Below are 17,625 nucleotides of genomic sequence, written 5' to 3'. Positions count from 1 at the left end.
GATAACAGGGGGGTTTTCATATTGTCTCCGGAATTCTCATAATAATGATTAAAAATACTTAACCTAAATAAAAAGAATTTTAATAGTTTCAGTCTTAAAATATATATAATGTATTTACAGGGTGTCCCAGATTTTACACTATTATCTAGAAGATGTCCCCGTAAAGCACACTTTTCGAATAGGTAATTCAAACTGTATGACAAACTTTTTTTTCTATTTTACAATCAAAGTTGTTATTGGAAAAGCAGTATATTTCATTTATTTCATTGTGTAAATATATTTTATGCAAAAAACTTTTCTCTTTCATTGTATCTATCTATTTATGAATATAGATGCAGTACACCTGATCCGTATTTAAGATGTGATTCTTAAAGAGACTATAGACGATTTTTCTAGAATCCGATTCACAATGGTACCTTTCAAAACTCTATTTAAGTAACAATGAGAAAAATATTGTCATTGCTTATCTTAAAAATTCAAATCTGACACTTTCCGTCATTATTGTCTCTGCAGTATAAATCCACATATCGACCTGACAGAGAAGCCATGATTGATAATAATCGATTTTCAGACAAAATATAAGGATATCCCCGTCATCCTTATTCAGCAATCATTTAAAGGACACTGTTGTGAATCGTAAATGCCATTGTTTAAATGAAGTGTTCCTTAAATTACGTCTCGGTCTTTTTAATTTATAAAAAAAACCTATTGTTGGATAATGGAACCTTTGCAATCATAACCCTTTAATGGGTCTTCTCACAATAGTACAGAGTAACAATAAAATGTTTTATGAGTTCTCCGATATCATACACAAATGTATAGGTTCTAAACACAAACACTCAGATACCATACACAAATATATAGGTTCTAAACACAAACACTCAGATATCATACACAAATATATAGGTTCTAAACACAAACACTCAGATATACACAAATATATAAGTTTTAAACACAAACATTCATATATCATACACAAATATATAGGTTCTAAACACAAACATTCATATATCATACACAAATATATAAGTTTTAAACACAAGCACTTAGATATCATACACAAATGTACAGGTTCTAAACACAAATAAATTAATCATAATATAAGGAAAGAGAAATGAGAAACAAATGAAAAACGAAGTGATAAACGAGAAACAAAAACAAAAACAGGAACTAACTCTATAAAGAGTACAAAAATAGTCCAAATAAATCTTAATGGTGGATTAGAATATTCTTTAAATTTATTTCTATATATTAAAGACACAGTAAACACTGCAATAAAATGGTTAGAGCCTACTGTCATATNTCCCTCAATTCTCCCCCTCCTGTTTTCTTTCTCCTTTCCCCTCCAATTTCCCCTCCTATATTTTTATTTTCCATTTTTCCTTTCTTTCTTTTTCTTACTCCCTTAGTTCCTTTTGTTTTTATCCCTTTCGCTTCGTTATTTTGTTTTTCTCCTCTTTCTTTCCCTTCTATTTTTCCTTTCTCCACCAATGTAGACCTACATTCCAAAGCTATTCTTAAAAATGTTTTCCACTCTATATCTTTCTCTTTAAAGGAAAAAAGAGGAGGGGAAAATTTCTTGAGAAAATGCCTCCCCCCTCGGAGGAGCCTGATGAATCCCCTCCCCTTTTAAGTTTATGGAATTTATGAGTTTCCAGGTTAACATATTGAACCAAACTTTAATATAATGGATTCATTTACTGGAAGCATTTCTGGTCATTTTCTTCCTTGTTTTTTCATCCTTTTACACATTAGAGATGATTTCAAATCACTAATCATTTATAATTTCAGAATAAAACAGAATAGAATAGAAAAATTGTTACCTTGAAAATGTCGTTAAAAATAATTTGAAATACAATATACTTAAAACAACAATATACTTGAAAAAGCTTAAATTGTTACTAGAAAAGGGGCGCAAAGAATAGAGAATAGAAGAAGAGTATAGAATAGAAAAGACAAGAATAGAGAATAGAATAGAATAGTTTAGAATATAACAGAAAAGAATAGAAAATAGAATAGAATAGAATAGTATAGAATAGAGTAGAGGAGAACAGAACAGAATAGAATAGAATACAATAGAACAGAAAAGAATAGAATAGAATAGAAGATATTTATACACTTTGCTTGTCTGGGTGTCTGTTTGTTTGTATCCAGTAAACGTCAAAACGGCTGACACGATCGGGCCCAAATTTTGTGTGGGACCTCACATGACCGCATGGAGGGGTTTGTGGATGATCAAAATTAAAAAATTAGCCTCCAACAAAATCCACGACAGTTTTCAGAAAATCCACTAACGCCTTTTTAAATTGTTTTACAATTTATGCAAAGAGAACATGTTTACAATTGAAATAAAAGATAGGGCGCGAAGCGCCATAAAAGCCTAGTAGAATAAAATAGAATAGAATAGAATAGAATAGAAAAGAAGCTAAAAATTATTTCTATAAAAGTGGCAGGAAGCGCAAGCCGATTTAAAGAGAAAAGAAAAGTAGAAAAGATGTAAATCATGTAAACACAAGAATACCAGCTAAGGAAGGAAACTAATCTATTTCTCCTTTTATCTTGGATTCCTTTAGAAAATAATTTGTAAAAGTTAATTCCATTCTTATATAGTTTTCCCAACCCTTTGTTGGATTCTAGAGACTAGTTTATAAATGATTTAGATAATTTTAAATATGGCATTTAGAACATTAGGACTTACAACTTGCAAGGTCATATATTTTTATTGACCATATATTTCCGATTCTGTAAAGAAAGTTCTTTGTGATATCAGAGATAATTTTAGTTTTTGTCAATAAATTTTATTGATTATTGAAGGGTCTGCTGACGTAATTTAAAATGTCCCTCCATTTAAAAAATAAGAGTGGCATGTTTGATTCTCAATTGTACCCTTCAAACTTCATTATCACCAGAAATAAAAACTCTCCTTTTTTAAACTAATTAAAAACCAATTTGCATATGGAAAAAACAAGTCTTTGATCTGCGATTTGAATGTCCAATGTCCAATTGTTAATGTATTTCTGAATATATAAATGTGCTATATCCTTAGCTTTGACTTCTCAGCTATGAATTGAGCTAAATAAACCCTCTAAAAACGTCTCTCTCTCTTTCTCATACTTTCTACTTTTGGACGAAACACCGCAAATTGTATTATCTAAAGACAATGTCATCAGGGATTGCCATTAAAGACGGCTAATGTTGGCTTGCATAAATCCCGTCATTAAAGTGTTTTTATCTGAGTAACAAGGATCGAATATATCGTTGTTGTTCTATCACTTAATTAGTAAAACCACAACTGAAAATAATCTGTTTTTATCTAGACAATGAAGGATATTTATTTTTTTCATCATAGACAAAGGTTTAATTGGTATGGTTATAAATCGGATATCCCACTCGGTGATAGGTATTTTCCCTAAGGAATTTTCATGACGGGGACTTCCCAAGTGACAGTTTTACAAGTTGCAATTTTCCAAATGTNTTGCGGCCACGGGTTAGGTTAGTTAAGATACTTTCTGGGCCGAGCGCTGCGGCTAGAATGGGCTAGGGTGCCGAGCGCTGCAGCTAGAAACCGTAAGCTGCGTCTAAGACAGACTTGGTAAGCTGTGGCTTGGGAAATTGTCACTTGGGAAGTCGCCCTTGGGAAAATCCCTTTGGGAAAGTACCATAACATCTAACACTCTACAAATTAAGTGTCACTTAAAGTTAAATCATATAAGGATTTTCTTGAAGATCACATCTAATCAATTAAAAAACTAATTAGCGTATAAAAAAGGAATTCGGTTCATTTAAAATCTTATTTTTACCTGACTGACCCTACACTGTAGGGATATTTTACTCCGAATATGATGATGGATATCGGATACAGTCTTATTCTCTTTATCCAGTATCCTGAACAGTAAACATGTCATTTATATTACTCCGGATATGATAATGGATATTGATTCAGCTTTATTCTCCTTATCCAGTATCCTATACAGTAAACCTGTCCATAATATTACTCCGGAAATGATGGATATCTTATTCAGTCTTATTCTCCTTATCCAGTATCCTAAACAGTAAGCATGTCATTTATATTACTCCGGATATGATTATGGATATCTGATTCAGCTTTATTTTCCTTATCCAGTATCCTAAACAGTAAGCATGTCATTTATATTACTCCAGATATTATGGATATCTTATTCAGTCTTATTCTCCTTATCCAGTATCCTAAACAGTAAACCTGTCCATTATATTACTCCGGATATGATGGATATCTTATTCAGTCTTATTCTCCTTATCCAGTATCCTAAACAGTAAACCTGTCCATTATATTACTCCGGATATGATGGATATCTTATTCAGTCTTATTCTCCTTATCCAGTATCCTAAACAGTAAGCATGTCATTTATATTACTCCGGATATGATTATGGATATCTGATTCAGCTTTATTCTCCTTATCCAGTATCCTAAACAGTAAATCTGTCCTTTATATTACTCCGGAATTGATGGATATCTTATTCAGACTTATTCTCCTTATCCAGTATCCTAAACAGTAAATCTGTCCTTTATATTACTCCGGAAATGATGGATATCTTATTCAGTCTTATTCTCCTTATTTGCAGTATCCTAAACAGAGCTGAAAACTTCAGATATCGAGATCAATGCTTGATCTCCTTGATCCTCTCTTTTTCTTAATCTCGAGACTAACCTTTTCTTGTGTTTGTATCCTTTAAAGTAAATAAAATTTAACCAATCAGAGTGGCGTATCAAAGCCGGGAAATTTAAAATTTAAAATATAGAAACGGGAGAGAATAGCTTTCTAATTTTGAAAAACCGGATTTTGATTTGCCTGTACTTTTTCTGTCAATTGGACTAGTGTTCGATTGAACCAACGTAAGTTTGGACTAAAGTACATTTGGATTAAATTTTCAAATGAATTTATTTGAATGTAATGAATTTTTATTTTGTTTCAATGCTCTAATGTTCAAATATACTGAACCCCGGTTACTGAACCCCGGTTTGTGAACACCTGACTTTGCAATTTAACGTAATTGTTTAGTTTTATATTAGTCCAATTGATATAGCATCGTATCTGTATTTGTTATCAAACGTAACTTTAATACAGTAGGGATGTTCTAAAAGAGAGAATTAAGAATAAAATCGAAAGTGTGTACATTGGATACTCAGATTAAGCGATCGAAATTCCATTCTAAACTTTTCAGCTCAGTAAACATATTCTTTATATTACTCTGGATATGGTGGATATCAGATACGATATTATTCTCCTTGTCTAGTATTATTAACAGTTAACATATTCTTTATTTAATTGTACAGATACAGGATACAGGATACAGCATACTGACAACATGATACCTGACTATAGGTTTGAGTGTGAGTAGTCTAGCCCATGTTATCTGTGGAGGATGTGTAGAAAGCTGACAATGATAATAACCTTCATCTTCTACTCTTACATCTCGAACTCTACAATTAGATAATTTGAATTATTCATTTAAATATTTTATTGTAAATCAAACAGAGGTCAAATCCCGGAATCAAGCAGCTGTTTGTTTTATGTGCAAGATCATGGCAAAATGGAATCTTCTTGAACACCCCGTGGTTAACGTACCCGGAAGAAATAACTAAAATTTAAATTTAAGAGTTGTCAACTTGTTACAATGAATATCTGAATCAAGTGTTGTAGAATATCGCTATTTTGTAGAAAAGTTTTTACCTTAGAGAAAATATTTTAATTTTAAGTTATAGAGAATAAAAAATGGTGACAATATATTTAAAACTTTTTTCATTGTAAAAATATGGATTTTGTAAATTTATTAATTTTTGTTTTGTAATGTTTGAGGTTACCTGAGCCTATAGTTGTTTGGGCGCAAGAAGTCTAATTCAAATCTGTAGATATAGATAAAATAATGAATATGTAGATAAATAGATAGGTAAATCCCGTCAGGACATTTGGATTCTGACGTGTGTATTTAGCTTAATCAACTACACTGATCATTGTTGTTATTAGGTGCAGTACGTGGAAAAGAAATATGAAAATAAACTAAAATTTTGTATGGGGGGGGGGGTGATTTTATTCATGGTCTATTTGTGTTATAAAAAGAATTGTAACTTTTTCTTCACCTTAATTANATTATTTTTGTTTTGTTTTACGATGTACACAAAGAGAACATGTTCACAACTAATTTAGGAGATGGGCGCGAAGCGCCCTCTAAGGCTAGAAAGAAGGGCGCGAAGCGCCTTGATTTTCTAGTAAATATATATTGCTCCCCAAAATAAAATGGTAAGCATTGACGACTTTTCAAAATATTCAGTGCTTCCCAAAATGATATGGAAATTGAAGACGACTTCTCATAAATATACAGCGCTCCTCAAAATTATATGGTAAGTCGTCTTCACTTCACCATTTTGTTACTGTAATGATCAGTGTAGTTGATTAAGCTAAATACACACGTCAGAATCAAGCGTACATTTTCCTTCAAATGTCCTGACGGGAGGTAAATAACACCAACAACTAGAGAACTATAAAACTTATAGTTTGGATGCACCATACTGTTGTAAACAACTTGCACTAGTTGTCGAACAGTCCGGCCTGTACTTTATATGATCCGAAGTTTTTAATGTGTAAACCAAAAAAATGATATGGTTTCAATAAAGAAGTTGAATTTTTTAAAATCACGATAACAATTCTAGAACAAGGCTAAATGGAAACGATTACAATTTTTGACCACAAAACTTGAAAAACTTTATTTGAAGTTGAAANTCCCCCCCCCCCTTTTGTTGTCTGCAGACAACTAATCCTAATCTAATTATTCAGTTAGTTTTATATCTGAAAGAACTTAGACAAGTTAAATCGAATAAAAGTTTAATCTTGATTCTTGAGCCAACCATCATTTCATTCTTATATAGAATGTTTGGCAAGCTAACCCGGCACACATGCCTTTAAAATTTCTCATCATGTTAAAAAAAAATTTAGAAAAATAAAAGAAATATTTTATTCATTTTGATACAGCCAATATGAATTCAAAGCAAGAGTTTTTACCATGTCGTATTCTCTATCTATTCAAGATCAAATATCGCGAGGAAAAAACGAGTTAATGTCCTGCATATTTCAAGCTTAGAATTTTCATAATATTATTACTCTCAACAACTATATACTTTCATAAATCGTATCTTCATATGCTGAACAATGGTGAAGCAAAACAGCTGTCATAAACCTTTTTCAAGACGACATTTCATGCACTCTTGCGATGTATCCTCACATTTGAGATTAGCTGTACCTTCTCCAACGTTTATTTAGATAAATTGCGATACTATACTTTGTGTAAATTTAAACTATTAAAAAAAGTTGTTGGTTGAAAGGACTGTGCGTTAACATAATACACAGTGGCTTTAGAGGTAAATGTCTGATTATTCTATCTAAGGAACAAAACTAAATTGTCTCTGCTGCATAAAATCTGCTAGTAACTTCTAAAGAAAACCCTACAGTTAAAAATTATTTATTTTTATTATAGAATACCAAAGCTATACATATTTGATAATTTCTTAGACTACGGTTCAAATAATGCCGCGGTGTGATTGTGAAAAGATAGGTCACTAAAAATTACGTATTTAGCCGATCAATATAAAAACCAAGACTAAAAATTGTTTGGTTTATGAGTTTAATGTTACTAACATTTTTTTAATGTATAAAAATATTATTTTCCATATCATTCTATGCAAAAATATACAACATGGTCAAAAAATTTCTGAAATGTTTAAAAAAAAAAACTTTTTGAAATTTATATGAAGTTCTGTCTTTATTTCATCTTTTCCTTGGATCAGAAGAATAGGTTTGGAATCCAACAGTTAGAAGGGATAAGTGGTTCCTGGAGGGTGGGGAGGAGGAGGAGGAGGAGGAGGAGGAGGAGGAGTTTAGAAGAAGAGGAGTAGATTGTGTAGAGAAGCTGGTGCGAACAAGAAACCAAGAGACTAGGTTTTTCTCAACAGAGGTTACTTTACAATCTATCAATGCCTGGAGAAAAAAATCTTTGCCTCAAACTTAAATGTCTTTCCAACCTGATGTTTTATACCTTTGATACATTTCAAACCTAGCTTATTTTTTATTAAAAATATTTATTCACACACAATGATATAAATATATATATAAATGGTGTAGTTTAAATTTGTTTAAATAAATTTTTGAAAATACAGGTTTCCAAAAGAAAAGAGAAAAAATATGCAAAATTATGCACAAATAGACGACATTGATCATTACTCATTACATAACATATTTATCATTTCAGTTATTACGTAATCATCGAATTCTCCTAACAGAGTTTATAGTTTATAATATTAAAGTTCAACGACAAAGATACATCTAGGTTGTAAAAATCAGAGTTTGTGACAAGGGCTCCATTTGAATATAATTGATATTGTGCGGCTAACGAGTTGGCATCATATCCAGTTTGATAATAAGGAAAATCCTTAGAATTATTTGAGTAAAACACGGGGCATTAGAAGGGACTAAAGACGAATTATTTTAAGCGACACTCTCTCGTGACTTTTCTATAAAATGGCTAGTGCATTTTTGCTAAAGAAAAATGGAGGTAAATTTCAGAATGATAAACTTTTCAAGCTGGAAAAAAGACGATATCTTTGACATTAATGATCAGATAAAGGCTGTCGTTGTGAATAGAGGGTTGCTTGAAATTACAATGACAGTTCTTTTAATATAAATAACGCATAATATGTTAAAAAATCATGATTTTTCGATAAATTTCATGAAATATTTTTTTAATACTCACATCAAATCCAAGCTGAGCTCGTATAACTGACCCGTTCTTCTGGTCCGTACTGTACACAGGTACAGGTCCCTGCAGTACAATAGTTGATTTACAATACAATAGTACAGTTCCATGCAGTACAATAGTTTATTTACAATACAATAGTAAAGTTCACTGCAGTGCAATAGTATATGTACAGTACAATAGTTTATGTACAATACAATAGTACAGGTTCTACAGTACAATACTATACGTACAACACAATAGTACAGGTCCCTGCAGTACAATAGCTTATTTACAATACAATAATTCAGGTCCTTGCAGTACAATAGTGTATGTACAATCTCAAATTTGATAATCCTTATATTGTTGCAATTTGATGGTGTAAACATTTGCTATTTCAAACTTAGACTTTTTGATGAAACAGAATTCATAGTTTGAGAAATCAATGATTTAGGGATATGTAAATCAGAGTTTGTGGCAAGGACTAAATTCCTGTTTACTTAGTTGTAAAGAAATTACATTTGAAAATACAAATACAAATATCATTGAATTAAACTTTTTGAATAACCAATTATAATGATTAAATGAAAATAAAAGGATAGTAAAAAAATTGTATTTTACGTTGCAACAAAATTTGGCATGATGCCAAATACCAATTATGTACTTAATATTATTACCAATTATCAGTAAAAAAAATAATTTTAGAAAGTTGAATTAATAATATAATTCCACAATCTACAAAAGTGTCACATTTTAAATTATTCCATTGCACAATTAAATGGATCTGTGTGGTGAGAAATAAACATGAAAAACATATGTTTTATTCAAACGTTTTATTCATTCCGTAGAATTTAAATCTTTTTAAAATATTGAAAAAAGGGGAGGAGGAGGAGGAGGAGGAGTTTAGAANGGAATGGTTTAGGAATGGTTTAGAAATGGTTTAGGAACGGTTTAGGAATGGTTTAGGAATGGTTTAGGAATGGTTTAGGAATGGTTTAGGAATGGTTCAGGAATTGTTCAGGAATGGTTTAGAAATGGTTTAGGAATGGTTTAGGAATAGTTTAGGAATGGTTTAGGAATGGTTTAGAAATGGTTCAGAAGTAGTTTGGATGGTTTAGGAATGGTTTGGAAATAGTTTAGAAATGGTTTAGGGATGGTTTAGGAATGGTTTAGGAATGGTTTAGAAATGGCTTAGGAATGGTTTAGGAATGGTTTAGGAATGGTTTAGGAATGGTTTAGGAATGGTTTTGGAATGGTTTAGGAATGGTTTAGAAATGGTTCAGAAATGGTTGAGGAATGGTTTAGAAATGGTTTAGGAATGGTTCAGGAATGGATTAGGAATGGTTCAGGAATGGTTTAGGAATGGTTTAGGAATGGTTTAGAAGTGGTTTCGGAATGTTTTAGAAATGGTTCAGAAATGGTTTAGGAATGGTCCAGGAATGGTTTAAGAATGGTTTAGGAATGGTTCAGGAATGGCTTAGGAATGGTTCAGAAATGGTTCAGGAATGGTTTAGGAATGGTTTAGGAATGGTCCAGGAATGGTTTAGGAATGGTTTAGAATGGTTTAGGAATGGTTCAGGAATAGTTTAGGAATGGTTTAGGAATGGTTTAGAAATGGTTCAGAAGTAGTTTGGATGGTTTAGGAATGGTTTGGAAATAGTTTAGAAAGGGTTTAGGGATGGTTTAGGAATGGTTTAGGAATGGCTTAGGAATGGTTTAGGAATGGTTTAGATGGTTTAGGAATGGTTTAGAAGTGGTTTCGGAATGTTTTAGAAATGGTTCAGAAATGGTTTAGGAATGGTTCAGGAATGGTTTAAGAATGGTTTAGGAATGGTTCAGGAATGGCTTAGGAATGGTTCAGAAATGGTTCAGGAATGGTTTAGAAATGGTGTAGGAATGGTTTAGGAATGGTTTAGGAATGGTTTAGAATGGTTTAGGAATGGTTTAGGAATGGTTTAGATTCTTTTAGGAATGGTTTAGGAATGGTTTAGAATGGTGTAGAATGAGTTGATCTTATCTTAATTTCCTAGTTAAGAAACAAACCTAAACATCTTCTTATAAGCAATGTGGAAAACAAATCCTTCAAGAAACTATTATTTCTGTCCATTTTCTAAGAAACTAAATAAGTAAAAAAAAATTAAATCTTTAACTCTGATTTTCTAATCCCTATTACTTTTTAATGTTGTTGACCTTAAACATTTCAAATTATTAATTCTGTTAGATCAAAAAATCTAAGTTGGAATTGGCAGGTTGCAAAAATATGTTCTGCATAAATTGATTATAAATATTGTAAAATAAATATATATTTAGTCATTTGCACCTTCTCACTGAACCAAGTTTAATCTATTCAGCTAATCCTAAATAATCCCAGTAATCCTGAATAATCCTAGAGATCATAAATAATCCCAGTAATCTGAAATAATTCCAGTAATCTGAAATAATTCCAGTAATCCTGAATAATCCCAGTAATTCTAAATAATCTTAGAAATCCTAAATAATCCTAGAAATCCTAAATAATCCCAGTAATACTAAATAATCCCATTAATTCTAAATAATCCTAGAAATACTAAATAATCCCAGTAATCTGAAATAATCCCGGTAATCCTAAATGATCCCAGTAATCCTAAATGATCCCAGTAATCCTAAATAATCCTTAAGATTATAAATAATCCCAGTAATCTGAAATAATTCCTGCAATCCTGAATCATCCCAATAATCCTAAATAATCCCAGTAATCCTAAATAATCCCAGTAATCCTAAATAATCCTAGAGATCATAAATAATCCCAGTAATCTTAAATAATTCCAGTAATCTGAAATAATTCCAGTAATCCTGAATAATCCCAGTAATTCTAAATAATCCTAGAAATCCTAAATAATCCTAGAAATCCTAAATAATCCCAGTAATCCTAAATAATCCCATTAATTCTAAATAATCCTAGAAATACTAAATAATCCTAGAAATCCTTAATAATCCTAGAAATCCTAAATAATTCTAGTAATCTTAAATAAGCCCAGTAATCCTAAATAATCCCAGTAAAGCTAAATCCTATTAATCTTAAGTAATACGGTAGCCTTTAATATTCCTTAAACGGACTGAACTCCAATTGCAACCTAATTAATGAATATAGTTAGTTTAATTAATGTAATATCTCTTAATTAAATAAATTAAGAACACTTAGAAGAACCTTTAGACAGTTTTAAAAAAGTTTAGGTCAATAAGTTAATTGTTAGATAATAGTTCAATTTATTAAAGAGATGATTTAAGAAGTTTTTTGCCATTAAGGATTCACAACGGTTCCCCAATTAGTCCAAACAAAATAACATAATATTCAACAGAAGAAAAAACACCACCAAACGAATAAACAAATGTCAGAAACCCTAAACAATTGAAAATACGTCAGAAACACAAAACAATTAAAATACTTCAGAATCACCAATCAATAAAAATAGCAAGAAAATACGTGTCGAGAAACACCAAACAACTAAAAATAAGGTGACTTGAAAGTTGAAATTACATCGACTGTTCCATACATTTTCAATGATTTGCCATTTTCTTGTAAATCATTGGAAACCAATGAATTAAAATACTTGTATTTAATGTTATTGTCAAATTGAGATTCAATTCAGTTTAAAGCATAAAATGTATAAAATGTAAAAATATATAAAATGTATAAAATGTATAAAATGTATAAAATGTATAAAATGTATAAAATGTATAAAATTACTACTATACTACTATACTACTTTATAAGATATAATTTTTTTTAAATAAAAGATGGCGTCAAATCTTTCCCTGGGATATTTCCCTGTATTATACTTTAGGACTGCCGTATGGTTTCGGCCTAGGGGTGTCAGAAATGATTTTTAAAGAATTTTTTGAAACGTTCAATAAACCTAAAGAATTGAGTCTGCAACAAAATCAAATGTTCTAACCCCTTTATCTTCAAAACCTGATGGTGTAAACCTATGATATTTCCAACTTAAATCATTTGGTTGCAAATATATGTGGATTATAAAATCAGAGTTTGTGGCAAAGACTCAATTCATTTTGGAGCATTTCTAAAAAATTCTAATAAGAATTTTTCTGAAACAACATTCTCAAATTCTGACCAGCCATGAAATTTCCTTGGTCCCCCATGTGTTCGTGTAATTAATTTGTATTTTTAAATCGTTTAGTCATTTTGACGCTTTTTGGGTACAAACAATTAGACAGATAGACAAAACAAACAAACCAAACTTTTAATACATAGTTATAAAAATTTACATTTCTATATTTTCGAAATCTAGTTTTGTACTTTGGACCAAACCAGTTTATCCCTGAATACAGAATACTCCATTAAGAAAAAACGCTAAAAGAAATAAAACAATAATAAAATACGCTATAGTTTATTCTCAAAAATGTGGCTCAAAAAGTAACAACTAAATCGTAAACAAATATATACTTACTAGCCTTAGAGTTTACCCTGTATGGAAGTTGAAGCTCTTTTTCTGAATTTGTGGAACATGTTATTAGCATTGAAGAAAACATGATTCCATCAATATATCGCATTTTTAATCTAAAAAATAAAAAAATTACAGTTCTGTCAAATCAGGGGAAGAAAGTTCCAAACCGTATGTTCCAAACCTCACACTGAGTGTCAAGTTTGGGCACAACTCTCATGATCAACGTTCTAGTAACCCTTACTGTAACGAGAGAAAATATCAATTAAAAAACTATTTCCAACATACTATTAAGCACTACAAAAAACACTATTTACTTATTTTTTTTTTAAATTAAAACTGTGAATGATCGTTCATTTTCAATTAAAACCCATACAATTTTCGGAATAATTCAAGGTTTTCCATTTTCACATATAACACGCAATCGAACCTTAAACCTTGAAACAATCCATAATTTGAGAATATTCCACAATTCAGATTTGAACGCACTATTATAATTTACAGAATAGCATGTATCAATGAAAATATTTTTATCTTTTCTAAAATTTGTTTCCACATAATACTTTTAAATACGGAGAGTAAAGAGAATTTTAAGTAAATCTTCCTCCATTGTCAATAAAAATTTTCCCGCATTTTTCTGTTCAATTTAATTGTAATAGCAATATAATATTATTATTAGAATTGTGTAATGTTTTAAGTCGTTATATTTTGAAATATCAATACAGAACGTATTATTTACATTTTTATTCTTTCATTATTTAAATTTTACTGTATGCGAAAAGCTTGTTTTGTTACCAAACTGTGTAAATGCTTGAAAATATCATTGATTCAATTCTGTTAAAAATCGTAATCGGACATTGCCATCTTTGCATAAAGGGTCACTTGAAATTCCACTTACAGTCCCTTTAACATTTAGATTCTAAGAAGATACATAGATGGTGCTGAGATCAAATATTTAACAAATTACAAGTGAATTAGTACTGTCTAAATAATGTTTCTATCTATATATATAACTAGATGAAGGGCGTTGCCCGTGAAAAAAAGAAAAATTTAAAAAAACGAAATTTTATAAAGAATTTTTTTAAATCGATTTTTTTAGCCTACAATACTCCCGGCCATCCATGAGTGTCCACAAAAAATTTCAGCCCAATTGGTCCAGCTGTTTGGCCGGCTATAAGCAGTATTTATAAATACGAAAGTCTTGTTTTATTATTATATAGAAGATTTAGTGATCTCTTTCTTTTTGTCTGTTTGTTTGGATGACCGATCAAAACTCAGGAACCCCTTCACTGATTTTTCTCTAATTTTGATTGGAAAACCCACAAAAATAGGCTTCGGAAAAATCTGAGAAATTTAAAAAATTCAAAAATACATGTTCTAAATGTTTTCAATTTTATTCTTTGAAAAATTTTAGAAGATATAGGCCTTAATGATTTTTCAAATCACCTTTATACAAACTATCAGACATGGAATTTAAAGAATTTAAGTCGCGGTTTATATCCGCCAAAACCCGGTTTTAATTTAGCGCCGGCTTAAATCTTGAAACATTTGATACAATTTTAAGTGGAACCAACCATATTTAAACCGCGGCTTAGATTTTGACCGCCGCTCAAATTCTTTAAATTCGGCCACAGGTTTCTTACCTTGACACCGTTTGTAAATAAGTAAATAAATAGGGTTGATTATGATAAAAATCCCGGAATTAATATTCTGAATAAAAGAATAAGATATATAGATTTAAAATTTGTCATGTAAAAACACATTTATGTTCATCTATGGATGTATGGTATACATCATACATGATCTTCTTAACCTCTCCGTCCTGGCTTGAACTACTGTAAATTGGTTCTGTTCCCTAAGGTTGTAATCAAAAAGAGGAACGTTTATCGGAAACAGGAATCTGTGGTTTATGTTTAGCAGACTTTTTTCCCCAATGTTCGTACCTTTATTTTTGGTAGATTTTTAAAATTTCGAATTGTCGTGAAATATTGGCCATATTCTTTTCTGATATAAAATCAAAACCTGTCTCTCTCTCTAGAAGATATTATTTTCCTGCTTTTATATCTGTCATCTACAAACAAACCTTCCCCCCTGGTCCCCACATATACTTTCTATATTCTATTTCAGTTTTAACATTTTCCAACATAGAATATTGAATACATGGAACTCTCAGTGGACTGAATAATTTAAAGAGTTTTGTCTCATCATATATAACAATAGGAAAAAGATAAAAAAAAACATGCTTGATTTAAAATGGTACCCTTGAAACCTTTGTCTGATCAATAAGGTGGAAGATTTTGTCGTTTTTCTAGGTTCAAACGTATTTAATTCTGGTAATTCATATGCTTTCCTGCATAAAACATGCTCAAGTAACTTTTGTGAAGAAACCATGTATACAAAAAACCGATATCTTATTCCTACTGGATTAGATATGGCTTTTAAAGGTACAGTTGTGAATCGGACATTGCATGTGTCATAATAAAATATGTTGATGTAATATAAAATGATGTTTCCCATGCTAGCTTCAAATATTAATGTTTAGTAAAAAATGATGAAATGTAAAGAGTTATACACTTCAGTAATGTTTTGGCTCCGAACATATAGTTGCTCCAATTTTGCTACTTAAGTTCCCAAAGTTATTCGATGGTAAAATCAAAAAAAAATATCTCCATTTTTGATTATTAAATAAATTTTATACTAGATGGGGAAATCAAGAAAACGGATTGGATATAGAACATTCGGTTTTTTGAGAAATATGTAAAATAGTGAATACCCTAGTTTTTCAATTGTCACTTAAAATTACGTCTACAGATACGGGAGTGGGTGGGGGTCAATTTGAACAAACCCTTCATTGATCTGGGATTTTACTTTTACTGCCTCACAGTCAATTCAATTTCTTATTTAATTCAACATAAACTATTTTTCAAAATTAAGTTCTTATCCGCTTAATTTGAAATTTTAGTTTGAAAGTTTAGAGGTAACGCACACAGCACAATTTTAATCTCAAGGTTAAAAAATTTATTATTTTCTTTGAATCTCGAGGCCGAATTTAAATAATTTGAGCGACGGCTCAAATATGAGACGCGGTTCAAACATGGTTGGTTCTTCTTGAAATTGTATTTTGTATTCAGTATTTCGACATTTGAGTCGGTGCTCAACTGGAATCGGTTATTTGCGGATCAGCTACCCGGTTTAAATTCTTCAAATTCGACCTCATGATAATTTATACATATTTATTATGTTCGTCTTAAATGGCTAAATGGCTAGACCAAATTGGCTGATTTCATTATGAGGGAGCCCATGGGTATCTAGGGGGTTAGGCTAAACCTCAGCGAAAATGTACTATTCTTTAGAATAAGCAGTGACTTCATATTAATATTTAGAGTTTCCATTGCTATAAAGGTCGTCTTTATCTACATTAGAGCACATCCAGACCATCTGAACTTATTGTACAACCTTGCTCGGGCTAATATCTTTTAAATTAAAAGTTTATCATTTAAGGTTTACAGGGTATACTGCAGATGTAAATTCGGAAAAATAAGTATTAGAAAGTTACAATTTATTCATATTTTGTATTTCTTGAGAAATATAGATGAAAAAAGCGTTTATCTGGGAAAAAAGCAAAGAATATCAAACAAAAAACTTAAATTTTATTGTGAGAAGAAAACGGATTTTAAAATCATGGGTTCCTTCTTACAGTTTGGAACTTTTTAAATGTTTATCTTAAAGATTTAAAAATAACAATCTTAAGGAGATTTTGGCAACCTCTGGTTTTATGAATAAAGGACAACATAAATTTTAATCTTTAAAATATTTGCATGCACATTTCGCGAGATATTGATATTTGCGCATTTTTTGTTGATGATACAAATTGTATCTTTTAACTATGTGGGGAAAGTGTTTCGCTGTTTAAAAAGTTAGAACTTAATTTCTGAGTAAATGCATTTAATTAAAACAGTAAAAACTGTTAAAGTTCCTTTTTTACTCGAGACACGCTTCCATACCTTTATATATTTAGTATTTCAGGGAATCTTTTTAATATTATTGAAATGGTTCCAGAATAGAATTTTTAAAGATATTTTTAGATTGAATACAAACTTTTAATATAATTTTTGATCTACTACAAACAGGCGCGCAACTAGACATTTAGTTAGGGGGGGGGGGCTAGGGGGAACTTTAAGCTCAATAAACTAATGTTCAATTATCTTTTTTTTTTATTTTACGATAAGAGCTCTTAAATTTGCTCATGAATCGCTAAATTGCAAAACAGGGTGGACCTCGTCACTTCTTGCCCCCCCCCCTACAGGGGGGGGCAAGACCTCTTAAGGGAGGGGCATGCCCTCCCCTTAATCAGGCTAGGGGGGGCCTGCCCCCCCCCTAGTTGCGCGCCTGACTACAAATTTTAAAAATGTTGTTAGCT

The 17,625-nt window shown here is 30.9% G+C and overlaps 1 protein-coding gene across 1 annotated transcript in view; it reads right to left on the bottom strand.

Moving 5' to 3' along the window:
* Positions 1-13,314, bottom strand: part of LOC111699342 (uncharacterized) — an 18,685-nt gene extending 5,371 nt beyond the window's left edge. Inside the window, exons 1-6 of the mRNA XM_023469994.1 lie at positions 13,228-13,314; positions 8,782-8,850; positions 7,810-8,009; positions 5,843-5,884; positions 5,354-5,461; positions 3,801-3,885 (exon numbers count right to left, since the gene is read on the bottom strand). Of these exons, the coding sequence (XP_023325762.1) occupies positions 3,801-3,885; positions 5,354-5,461; positions 5,843-5,884; positions 7,810-8,009; positions 8,782-8,850; positions 13,228-13,314 (591 nt within the window). The remainder of the gene's footprint in view (positions 1-3,800; positions 3,886-5,353; positions 5,462-5,842; positions 5,885-7,809; positions 8,010-8,781; positions 8,851-13,227) is intronic.
* Between the last annotated feature and the right edge of the window lie 4,311 nt (positions 13,315-17,625).

This window comes from Eurytemora carolleeae, unplaced genomic scaffold, assembly GCF_000591075.1.
Source record: "Eurytemora carolleeae unplaced genomic scaffold, Eaff_2.0 scaffold214, whole genome shotgun sequence".
NCBI lineage: Eukaryota > Metazoa > Arthropoda > Copepoda > Calanoida > Temoridae > Eurytemora > Eurytemora carolleeae.
This window is presented reverse-complemented; position numbering and strand designations above follow the sequence as displayed.